General features: G+C 43.9%; 1 protein-coding gene across 1 annotated transcript in view; it reads right to left on the reverse strand.

The window, feature by feature from the left end:
• The window catches only part of ANKRD10 (ankyrin repeat domain 10), a 54772-nt gene extending 43190 nt beyond the window's left edge, over window positions 1–11582 (reverse strand). Inside the window, exons 1-3 of the mRNA XM_073664376.1 lie at window positions 11270–11582; window positions 5641–5793; window positions 1357–1448 (exon numbers count right to left, since the gene is read on the reverse strand). Coding sequence (XP_073520477.1) covers window positions 1357–1448; window positions 5641–5793; window positions 11270–11476 — 452 coding nt within the window. The 5' untranslated portion in view covers window positions 11477–11582. The remainder of the gene's footprint in view (window positions 1–1356; window positions 1449–5640; window positions 5794–11269) is intronic.
• Between the last annotated feature and the right edge of the window lie 230 nt (window positions 11583–11812).

An 11812-nucleotide genomic window follows, 5' to 3' on the forward strand; every position in this document is an offset into this window, starting at 1 on the left:
ATGGTTCATTGGCAAACTTCAAAGGGGCCTAGACATGTGCTGCTGTTAGCAGGGGGATCTTGCGTGCCTTGCAGGCTTTTAATCCATCACGGCGTAGTGTGTTACTAACAGTAATGTTTGAGACTGGTCCCAGCTCTCTTCAGGTCATTGACCAGGTCCTCCCGTGTATTTCTGAGACAATTCCTGACCTCTCAGAATCATCCTTACCCCACGGGGTGAGATCTTGCTTGGAACTCCAGAACGAGGAAGATTTGCAGTCCTCGTGTTTCTTCCATTTTCTAATATTTGTGTCAATAGTTGTTGCCTTCTCACCAAGTTGCTTGCCTATTGTCCTGTAGCCAATCCCAGCCTTGTGTAGGTCTACAATTTTGTCCCTAGTGTCCTTAAATAGCTGTTTGGTCTTGGCCATGGTGGAGCGGTTGGAGTGTGATTGTGTGGACAGGTGTCTCTTCTACAGGTAATGAGATCAAACAGGTGAAATTAATACAGGTAATGAGTGTCGAGTAGGAGGACTTCTTAAAGAAAAACTAAGCTCTGTGAGAGCCAGAATTCTTGCTGGTTGTTAGGTGATCAAATATGTATTTCATGCAATAAAATGCAATTTAAATTATATAAAAATCATACAATGTGATTTTCTGCTTGTTTTTTTCTTTTCTTTTTAGATTCAGTCTCACAGTTCAAGTGTACTTACAGTAAAAATTACAGAACTCGCTATTATTTGTAGGCGAGAAAACTTGCAAAATCGGCAGTGTATCAAACACTTATTTTCCCCACTGTATATACACCAAATAGAACATTTGAGGATTTACTTTTTACTCTTGCTTATAAACAAGACACTTTTCAATCAATTAAGATGGAAAGGGTGCTACTACATGGCACCAGTAGTTCATCTAGCAATCTTATATTCACAAAACAAAGACACAAAGAAATGTTGATATTTAAACAATTTGCAGCATAAGGATGAAAAGAGGAGAAAAAAAAACCTGCTTAGCCTCATGACTGGAAATATGTACCGGTCATTGTTGGGGTTTGCATGAGAAAATACTTCAGTTGGTGGAAGAACTTTAGAAGGAAATCTATAAACCTTCAAGACAAAAATGGTTAAACAATGTACAAAACAGGACAATAATTTATCTAAGATAATTATGGAATTTGTTTATAAATGTCATGTGTGCGATAATATAAAATAACATGCACTATGTTTTCAGTAATGTGTGGAACCAATAGGTCATAAAGGTCCAAACTGCGACCCCACAAATGAGACTACTCATTTGTTATTGATAGAGAATGTATGTGTAGTACTTGATTGTTCATAAAATAGTCAACTTAAGAAATAGAAACAAAAGAGACACATACTCGATTTGTGCGCCATTTGATACAAGAGCCTTAAGGCAGTCCATACTGCCAGCCCTTGCAGCTTTATGGACAGGGGTCTCACCCACATAGTCCTAAAAGAAAGAAGACAAAAAGAAAGGAAGAAGTGAGAAAAGCTATATATGGTAAATAAAAGTTATACAATAAAAGTTAACAAATGCAAAGTTAACATACCTGGTACTCTGGAGGCTCAAGTTAAACACTGTCCTTGGTAGGATTTGAACCCAGGACCCCAGCACTTCAAGGCAGCAGTGCTAACCACTGAGCAGTCTGCGCAAAGAAGTGAAAAGTCCCAAAGTATGTAGTGACCTTGCACACAAATGCACAACACACTCTAGAACTTCAAAGCCGGAAGTCCCAGCTCAGTGTGAGAGGCCCAGGAATTTCAGTGCGAGATGTGACAAGGACCAGATGGGTGACAGTGCGGTACAGAAACAAGTACAAGAATGTTTTTTTTTTGTTTATTTTTTTAACCTTTTAAAGGAATTTTACAGTTCAGAAAAATGGTGGCCAGAGGAGCCTGCGTGACAGCATTCATGTTTTTTGTCAAATACGAATTTTGGTAAAATTAGAGTATAATAATTCAATTCCACTCTTATTTGCTCATCTCTAGCAAGAGCTATTCAATAAGTATGCAATATGCATTGTAAAATTAGGTAACAGATTCACCTTAAAAAGACAGTGTTCTTCATCGCGCTCCTGCACAGGCGTACTTCTCTCTGCTATGCAAGTGCCAGCTCCCTCTGCCCTTTCCCCGCGCTTGCAGGGAAGTTTGTCAGTTTATTGTGATTCGATTCTCTTCCATGAGAACACCATCACAGGTGCTGAGGAGAACTTAATTTCTCCATTGTTTGTGTCTGCGTAAATCTGACAGCACTTGGATGACATGCGAGTGCAGTCTGATGTTTTCCACGCATCCATGTACTTGGTATGGGTTCGCGTGATCAAATTTGTGGAGCCACACTCAGGATGCTGAGATTTTCTTCTCATGCTGAATCGAAAAAAGATCTGCACTGCCCCATAGCATATTTGTACAAATGCTATCCGATAAAACATTGGATAGCTCGTGTCCGAGTTATATGCTCATGTGAGCGAACCCTAAGAAAGAGAATAACTGTCTTTAGTGCGAGACAGCAAAAAAGAGCTTCTGCCATGCTTATGCAGGAGGACAGTGACCAGTAAGAATCTTAATGCATACACTGAACATTTCATGGCGCTCAGAGCTCAGCTATTGAAGTCCTGTATGTTTCACTCTGCAGTGTTTCAGAAAAACACACTTTATATGGCCACTAGCAACCATGGTATTAGGATGACTAGTCCAAGAGGCAGGTCCCCACCACTGTCCTATAATGATTGGTCTCTCCCAGTACACAAAGTGGGTGTACTCATTTTTGCTGAGCACTGTGAAATGTAACTTTAATAACTAATATAACTTTCATTACAAAATCTTCAGGTTTTACTCAAATCAGTAGATGCAAAAATGAACACATCCAATATCAAAACTACTACATCTAGTATTTTGTATGACTGCCATGATTTTTAAGGACGGCATCAAGTCTTTTAGTAATGACATATTGCAACATCTGTCTTTTTCCATTCTTCAAGAACGACCTCTTTTAGAGCCTGGATGCTAGACTGGCAACTGAATTAATTTCACCATGTTCATCTTCAGATGATTATTAACTTGGGGTTATTCAGTTTGTAATAAGATTGCCCCTAAGCCTTCGATTTTTCCAATGTACAAATATATGAAGGGACAGTACAGAGATCTTTCTAATGATCTTTTAACATCTAGGCCTGCGATGGGGGCAAGGGACATCCTCTAAGTCTAGAGGAAAGAAGGTTTAATCATAATCACAGACGTGGATTCTTTACTGTAAGAGCAGTGAGACAATGTAACTTTTTGCCACATGATGCTGTAATGGTTGATTCACTACTAAAAATCAAGAAGGGCCTGGATATTACAGGTTATGGGGACTAAATTCTGTGATGGAGCGTTGATCCAGGGAGCTAGTCCGATTGCCGTATGGAGTCTGGAAGGAATTTTTCCCCTAATTTGGAGCTATTAATGTCTGCCCCATGGAGTTTTGCCATCCTCTGGATCGACATGTAAGGCTATGGGTTGAACTCAATGTACTTAAAACCACTCCAGCGGGTTGTTTTTTTTATTCCACCGCTGGAGCGGTGCTTTAAATGTAAGTCCCCTGCCTCCTGTCCGATACTCCTTCATCAGTTTCCCCGCCGCTCCTGTCCGTCTCCTGTGAAAAGTGACCTGGCGCGCTACAGTGTTTCATGGAGCGCACTCGGGTCACCTTTCACTAGAAGTCTATGAGAACCTCGTTCTGGCTCTCATAGACTTGTATTGAAAGCTTGTGAGAGGAGCTTCTGACTTCCGGCTGTAAGAAGCTGTGCTCACAAGATGGCGCCGCAGGGCTGGAGCAATGCTGAAAACCTTACTTTCACGTTATGGGTTAAAATAAAAATAAAAAAGTCCTATGAAACGCAGTTTTGTCAAAATTTTGGAAGTTGTTCTGGTGTAAAGGGAGATTAAAATTTTACTTTTCAAAAGGTGCTGCACTCATTTATGCTGAGCACTGAACATAAAGGTGGGATCTGTGGGTTAAGGAGTGTGGGGTTGAGAGAAGGTGGCCAGGGATTTGCCCCTTGTACAAGTTAGCCTAGATGCATGGTCCACGGCGGCAGTTTTAAAACATACAGAGCACGAATCAGTTTATTAATTTTTTAAAGTGAATCTTGGTTTATAGTTATCCAATTACACAAAACTTGTGGTATAACAGACAAGCTATACGTTCATACCTACTTATGTCATCAGGATCATGATACATAGGACATTTACACATTGTAATATATTGTACAACAATGTGCAATAGTTTTAGACAGGTGTTGAAAAAAATGCTGCAAAGTAAGAATGCTTAAAAAAAAGTAACAATTCTATCAATCAACAAAATGGAAAGTGAATTAACAAAAGACAAATATAAATCATTTTGTGACCCCCCCTTAGCTTTCAAAAGAGCAAAGCATCAATTCTTCTAGGTACACTTACAGTTTTTGAATGGACATAACAGGGAGACTGGCTGTATGTTTAGGGTCATTGCCCTGCTGCAGAATACATTTGGAGCCAAACACCTACCTTTGCATTGCATGATGGATACGTAACTGACTGAATTTCTTAGTATTGAGGACACCAAGTAATGGACAACTTTGAAGACCAGAGAAGCAGTGGTTGGCTAAGATTACTAAGTGCAGCAGATGAAAGACATCATGCTTACTTCTTTTCTGAATTCCAAAGACGTCCAGCTGTGCCATCAGCTCAGAACTATCAGCAACCAGTTACATAAAGCTACTGTCTGGAGAACATTGGCCCAAAGTGGTTTCATGGAAAAATTGCTGCCAAAAGTCATACCTGCGACATGGGAACAAGGTCAATCGACTTAACTATGTGCGAAAGCATAGCAACTGGGTTGCAGAAAAAAGTCAGCAGGTGCTCTGGACTGATGTATGAAAACTTAAAATACTTTGATGTAAGAAAAGGTAGTTTCTTCACCAAAGGACTGGAGACTGGTACAATAATGAGTGTCTGCAGTCAACAGGGAAGTATGGCGGAGTTTCCTTGCAAGTCTGGGGCAGCATCTCAGATAATGGAAGTTGATAATTTGGTCAGGATTCAGGATGTCCTCAATGCTGAGAAAACCAGGCACATACTTATAACCCATCATGCAGTACCATGAGGAATGCGTCCAATTGGCTTCAAACTTATTCTGTAGCAGAACAACGAACCCAAACATACAAAGAGTCATTAATAAATATCTTCAGAGTAAAGAACAAGGAGTCCTGGAAGTGAGGTCATGGCCCCAAAAGAGCCCTAACCTTATCAGAGCATGTGGGATTACATGGAGACAGAAGGATTTGCACAAACTACATCCACAGAAAATCTGTAATTATTTCTCCAAGACGTTTGTGACAGCCTACCTGTCGAGTTACTTCATAAACTGTGCAAGTGTGCCTAGAAGAATTGATGCCGTTTTGAAGATAAGGGAGCTCACACCAAATATTAAATTTTGTATTTTGTTAATTGATAAAAAATAAAACTATTAACACTTATTTTTGATAGATTTTCTTACTTTACTGCATTTCCCACATATAGCTAAAACATTTGCACAGTACAGTATATTTATATTAAAAGAAAGCAAAAACATACCACACTAGAGGAAAATCGTTTTATTCAGTACACTGCGGATTAGTTACCTGCTTATTTACATGGGCACCTGCTTGAATTAGCCATACCAGGCAGTGTGGATGTCCTCCAAATGCAGCAATGTGAGATGGGGTTTGAGCAAACCGGGTTGTGCTGGCATTAACAGAGCAACCTGCTGCTACCAACTGTACCAGGCACTCCAACTATGAAGAGACATCAGAAAAGTCACAAGTCAATAGATAGAAAAAGCAGATTAAAATACAAATAGTGTTAAAATCTAAAATGGCAAATGTGATCAGTAATAGAACAAAATAGAAATACAAAAGACAAATAAAAATCAAAGAAAAGTTCTCCATTTACAAAACAAGGTGTTTTAACCCCTTCACAACATATGACGACAATGTAAGTCACATGTGGTGTCCCTGACTTTGATGCGGGCTTGCATGCCCAGCCCCTATCTTTCCCCAAAGATAATGGGTGATTTAATCAGCCATCATGTACCTTTAGCAGGGCAGGTAGAGCTGAGCTCCACCCACGGCTATTAACCGGTTATATGCCACTGTCAGATTGACATTGGCGTTTAGCACGTGCCGGCAGAGGGGCGAGTCATTCCACGAGCCCATCGACACCGCACGATCATATCAAGGCGTGCTCCCCTGCAACATGTGTTAGATCAGAGCTGAGGGGGAAGAGGGGATCTGCTGAAGTCCTCCGTGCTAGTCATGACGATTCTCCTGTGAAAGCCGGCATTTAGCTGGTGTTCATAGATTGTGATTTTCTCTATACATAGCAGTGCTGATGCGCTGCTATGGATAGCACAAGCAATCAGATGGTCGCAGCTTCAAGTCTACTAAGCAAATTATTAAATATAGTAAGAAAATATAAATGTTTTTCAAAATATAAAAGGAAATAGAAAAAACCCACAAAAGTTCAAATCACCTACTTTTGCCCTATTATAAATTAAAAAAATAATACACGTTTGGCATCACTGCGTTCGTAAAATGTCCAATCTACTGAAATAAAATAAATCTGATCAGTAAAGGGTTTAACAAGAAAAAACAAAACAATTATGTTTTATTTTCACGGCCTCAACATTGCAATAATGGGCGATAAAAACATCTACCCCAAAATGGTATGAATAAAAATGTCAGCTCAGGGTGCAAAAAAATAAGCCCTCACACAGCACTATATTACGAAAATTTCAAGCGCTGAATCATACCGACAGGTCAGTTTACCATATAGCAAATATGGTAAATTAAAAATCCTCTCATTCTCCAAGAGCCACTGTTCCAACACACTTGGAATTTTTTCCAGGTTTCCAGTGTACCATATGATAAAATGAATGAGGTCATTCAAAGTACAACAAAATACAACTTGTCCTGCAAAAAACAAGCCCTCATATGGCAATGCGGATGGAAAAATTAGAAAAAAAAGTTATGGCTCTTAGAAGAAGGGGAGGAAAAAACAAGAACAAACAATGAAAATCACCCAGGGGTGAAGGGGTTAATGAACAATTCACTTTCAGGAATGCAAAAAAAAAAAAAAAAACACCAGTGGGAATCACCAGTCTGTGATTCATCAATGCTTTTTTTTTTAGGGGTAATAACACATAAGGCTATGTGCCCACGATGCAGAAATGCTCCGGATTTTTTCCTGAGCGAATCTGCATCTCCCTGGCAGAAAAGACGCATACGGATTGTACATGTGTTTTCCTGCCAGGGACAAGCGGAAGTGAAGCGTACTTCACATGCATTTCCGCATGCGGGTTGACAAGCGCTTTCCAAGCGATTTTAGCATCACTTGGAAAAAGAAAATATGCGCAGAACCAAGAAAAACTAGTGCCTAGAATAGCACACAGCCATGTGGCCACACCATGGGTGCACTCAGGGCTGTGGAGTCGGTAAGCAGACGTGTGAATCTGTGCAGCACTTTATGTACACGTTGAGCAGTGAGGTTGGTCTTCGGCTGTGTGCCGAGGCATTTTCCAAGCGTTTATGCTGCGGAATTTACGCAGCGTAACGCTTGGTAATCCGTACCCCATAGTCCCCAATGACAAGCCGCAATGTCAATGCCCATGCTGCGGATTTTTCAGCAGCGTTTATGCTGCGCTCAAAAATCCGAAGCATGTCCATTAATTTTGCGGACACGCAGCGTAATCGCCGCCATTGACTTGCATTGGACCGCGTGACATCCGCATCACTACATGTGCACAAGCAGATATCACACGGATCAATGTGCGGATGGTACGCAGGTCTGGAGAAGAGGAGGCTCTCCTCCAGACATGGATACCATAGAACCTGTAAAAAAAAAAAATAAAGATTATACTCACCTTCCGATGGCCCCCGGTGTTTTCTCCGCCGTGTCCGGTCTCTTGCACTGCTCGCGGTGGTGTGAAAGGACCTGACATGATGTCATTGAGTCATGTGACACATGACTCAATGACGTCATGGCAGGTCCTTTCACACCACCGCGAGCAGTGCAAGAGACCGGACACGGCGGAGAAAACACCGGGGGCCATCGGAAGGTGAGTATAATCTTTATTTTTTACCATTCTTATTCTTTTTTTAAACTATTAACTTGGTCACACTATATAAATCCAGGCTGTTTGCATGGATTTATATAGTGTGACCAAGTTGTCAAGCACTTTTCCAAGTGATGCTAAGGCTGTGTGCCCACGTAGCGTTTTTCAAGCATTTATGCTGCGGAATTTCCGCAGCGGAAACGCTTGTGAAACGCTAGGTAATCCGCACCCCATGGTCCCCAAAGGGATTCCGCATGTTCTATGCACATGCTGCGGATTTTTCCGCAGCGTTTATGCTGCGTACAAAAATGCGCAGCATGTCATTTAATTTTGCGGAAGTGCAGCGGAACTCCCGCCATTGACTTGCATCGAGACGCACAGAAACTGCGACTATACATTTTTACAAGCGGCTTCTATGCGTCTCTATGTGCGGATGGTACCCAGTTCTGGAGGAGAGGAGACTCTCATCCAGACCTGGGTACCATTGTACCTGTAAAAAAAGAATAAAATAACAAATAAAGTTTATATTCACCTGTCCGGCGTCTTCTCTCTGAATAACGGCATCGCTTGAGGACCTGCGGTGACGTCACAGTCATGTGACCGCAGGCCCTTCACCGCTCTGTCTCGCGATATGCCGGCAGCCGGGAACCAAACAGGAACGAGCGCTGCTGCACACACCGGGGCCTCGGGGGTGAGTATAGCTTTATTTGTTTTAATTTTTACGGTTCACACTGTATAAATCCATGCTGTTTGCATGGATTTAGGCTGTGTGCCCACGTAGCGTTTTTCAAGCGTATATGCTGCGGAATTTCCGCAGCGTAAACGCTTGAAAAACGCATGTATATCCGCACCCCATGGTCCTCAATGGCATTCCGCAATGTCAATGCCCATGCTGCGGATTTTTCCGCAGCGTATATGCTGCGGTCAAAAATCCGCAGCATGTTCATTAATTTTGCGGAAGCGCAGCGGAATCAATGTGCGGATGGTACCCAAGTCTGGATGAGAGGAGAGTCTCATCCAGACCTGGGTACCAAAGAACCTGTAAAAAAAAAAAGAATAAAATAAAGTTTCTACTTATCTTCTGATGTTTTCCCTCCGTCGCGCTGTTGTCTGAAGGACCTGCCACATCATTGAGTCATGTGACCCACCACATGACACAATGACGTCACCGCAGGTCCTGCACACAACAGCGTGAGCCGCTCAAGCCTCCGGACGGGGCAGAGAATGCATCAGAAGGTGAGTATAAAGTTTATTTTTTTATTTTTTACCATTCTGAACAAGTTGTCAAGCACTTTTCCAAGTGATGCTTGGAGAAGTGCTTGATAACCCGCATGCGGAAATGCATGCAAAGACGTCTCACAAACGCTTCTACCTGGCGGGAAAACCGCATGTAATATCCGCATGCGATTTTCCCGCCAGGGAGAAGCGTAAAAAATATGCTTCAGGTCCGCAACGTGGGCACATAGCCTTATACAGTGTGACCTAGTTGTCAAGCACTTTCCAAGTGATGCTAATCGCCTGGAAAGCGCTTGTCAATCTGCATGCGGAAACGCATGTGAACCCGCATGTGGATCCGCATTTAGGCTATGTGCCCACGTTGCATTTATGAAACAGAAAATTTCTGCTGCATAAATGCAAGTGCTCTCCCGGAAAAACGCATGCGGAATTCCGCACGCGTTTATCGCGCATTTATCACGCGTTTTCCACATGCGGAATTGCCTTGCGTTTTTTATGCATTGGACAAAGGCAATTCAGCTTGCGGAAGCGCAAAATTAATTGACATGCTGCGGATTTTTGAACGCGGCATAAACGATGCGGAAAAATCCGCAGCATGTGCATAGAACTTGCGGAATCCCATTGGGGACCATGGGGTGCGGATATACATGCGTTTTTCAAGCGTTTAGGCTGTGTGCCCACGTAGCATTTTTCAAGCGTATATGCTGCGGAATTTCCGCAGCGTAAACGCTTGAAAAACGCATGTATATCCGCACCCCATGTTCCCCAATGGGATTCCGCAAGTTCTATGCACATGCTGCGGATTTTTCCGCATCGTTTATGCCGCGTTCAAAAATCCGCAGCATGTCATTTAATTTTGCATTTCCGCAAGCGGAATTGCCTTAGTCCAATGCATAAAAAACGCAAGGCAATTCCGCATGTGGAAAACGCGTGATAAACGCGCGAAAAAAGCGCGATAAACGCGTGCAGAATTCCGCATGCGTTTTTCCGGGACAGGACTTGCATTTATGCAGCAGAAATTTTCTGCTTCATAAATGCAACGTGGGCACATAGCCTCAGGCTGTGTGCCCACGTAGCATTTTTCAAGCGTATATGCTGCGGAATTTCCGCAGCGTAAACGCTTGAAAAACGCATGTATATCCGCACCCCATGGTCCCCAATGGGATTCCGCAAGTTCTATGCACATGCTGCGGATTTTTCCGCAGCGTTTATGCCGCGTTCAAAAATCCGCAGCATGTCATTTAATTTTGCGTTTCCGCAAGCGGAATTGCCTTTGTCCAATGCATAAAAAACGCAAGGCAATTCCGCATGTGGAAAACGCGTGATAAACGCGCGAAAAATGCGCGATAAACGCGTGCGGAATTCCGCATGCGTTTTTCCGGGAGAGGACTTGCATTTATGCAGCAGAAATTTTCTGCTTCATAAATGCAACGTGGGCACATAGCCTTAAAAAAAAATCGCTTGGAAAGCGCTTGGCAACCCGCATGCAGAAATGTATGCAAAAAAGCTTGACAAACGCTTCTACCTGGCGGGAAAACCGCATGCAAAATCCGCATGCGTTTTCCCTGCCAGGGAGAAGTGTGAAAAATATGCAGCATTTCTGCATCGTGGGCACATAGCCTTAGCGCCTGTATGTAAACACGGGGCTTCCCGTCCGAGTGTGCGGGGTGTTTCCCGCCTTTGTGCACTGGCTCCTCCCACCTTTGTTCTCCAGCAATAGCCGCCCCTCCCCCTCCAGCGCAGACGCCTCGCACATTAGCATGTCCCCGCCCGCTCCCCGTTTTCTTTGTCTCTGGTCCCTCACTCGTCTTCTAGCCTCCCTACAAGACAGGAAGGAGCCGAGGAAAATGGCGCTATCTCCTCCCACCTCCATCTCCTCAGTGATGTTTCCGCACTACCCCACACTGTCCCCGTAACGTCACCTTCCCGAAGTGCGCGGCCCAATGTATGGGAGTCCAGCCGTAGCACGAGTCTTCCTTCCCGAGCTGCTGCGCGGTGTTCCCTGGTGGGCCCTGGAGCAGAGACTGCAGGCAGCCGAGGTCGCCATCCCTGCAGGCGCGGTGCAGAGGGAAGCGCAGGTTGAGCAGCTCCTCACTGGAGAAGCCGGGCTCTGAGCACACAGACATCATGGTTCTGAGGAGCCGCCACCAGACCGCGCAGCACACCGGGGCCGGGGAGGAGCTTGTACAGCCCCGCCTCCCGATACTCACTGCCGGGGCGGCTCACAGCGGCATGGCTCTGTGTACACACGGACACGCCCAGTCATGTGACCTGCCCTGTGCGAGGGATGGGCGGCGCCGGCGGAGGAATACCGCTAATCAAAGAAGAGCTGCGATACCGGAGCTGCTGCTCGTAGGGTGGTGTAATGTAATGTGAGGGGAGGACGCGAGGGACCAGCTGGTGCTGGCAGTAGCGCCCACCTTTCATGATAAGCCCACCCTGTCCTTTGTGCCCACACAGCATAG

This window comes from Phyllobates terribilis, unplaced genomic scaffold (assembly GCF_046119375.1).
Source record: "Phyllobates terribilis strain yellow unplaced genomic scaffold, ASM4611937v1 Scaffold_2__4_contigs__length_985480577, whole genome shotgun sequence".
NCBI lineage: Eukaryota > Metazoa > Chordata > Amphibia > Anura > Dendrobatidae > Phyllobates > Phyllobates terribilis.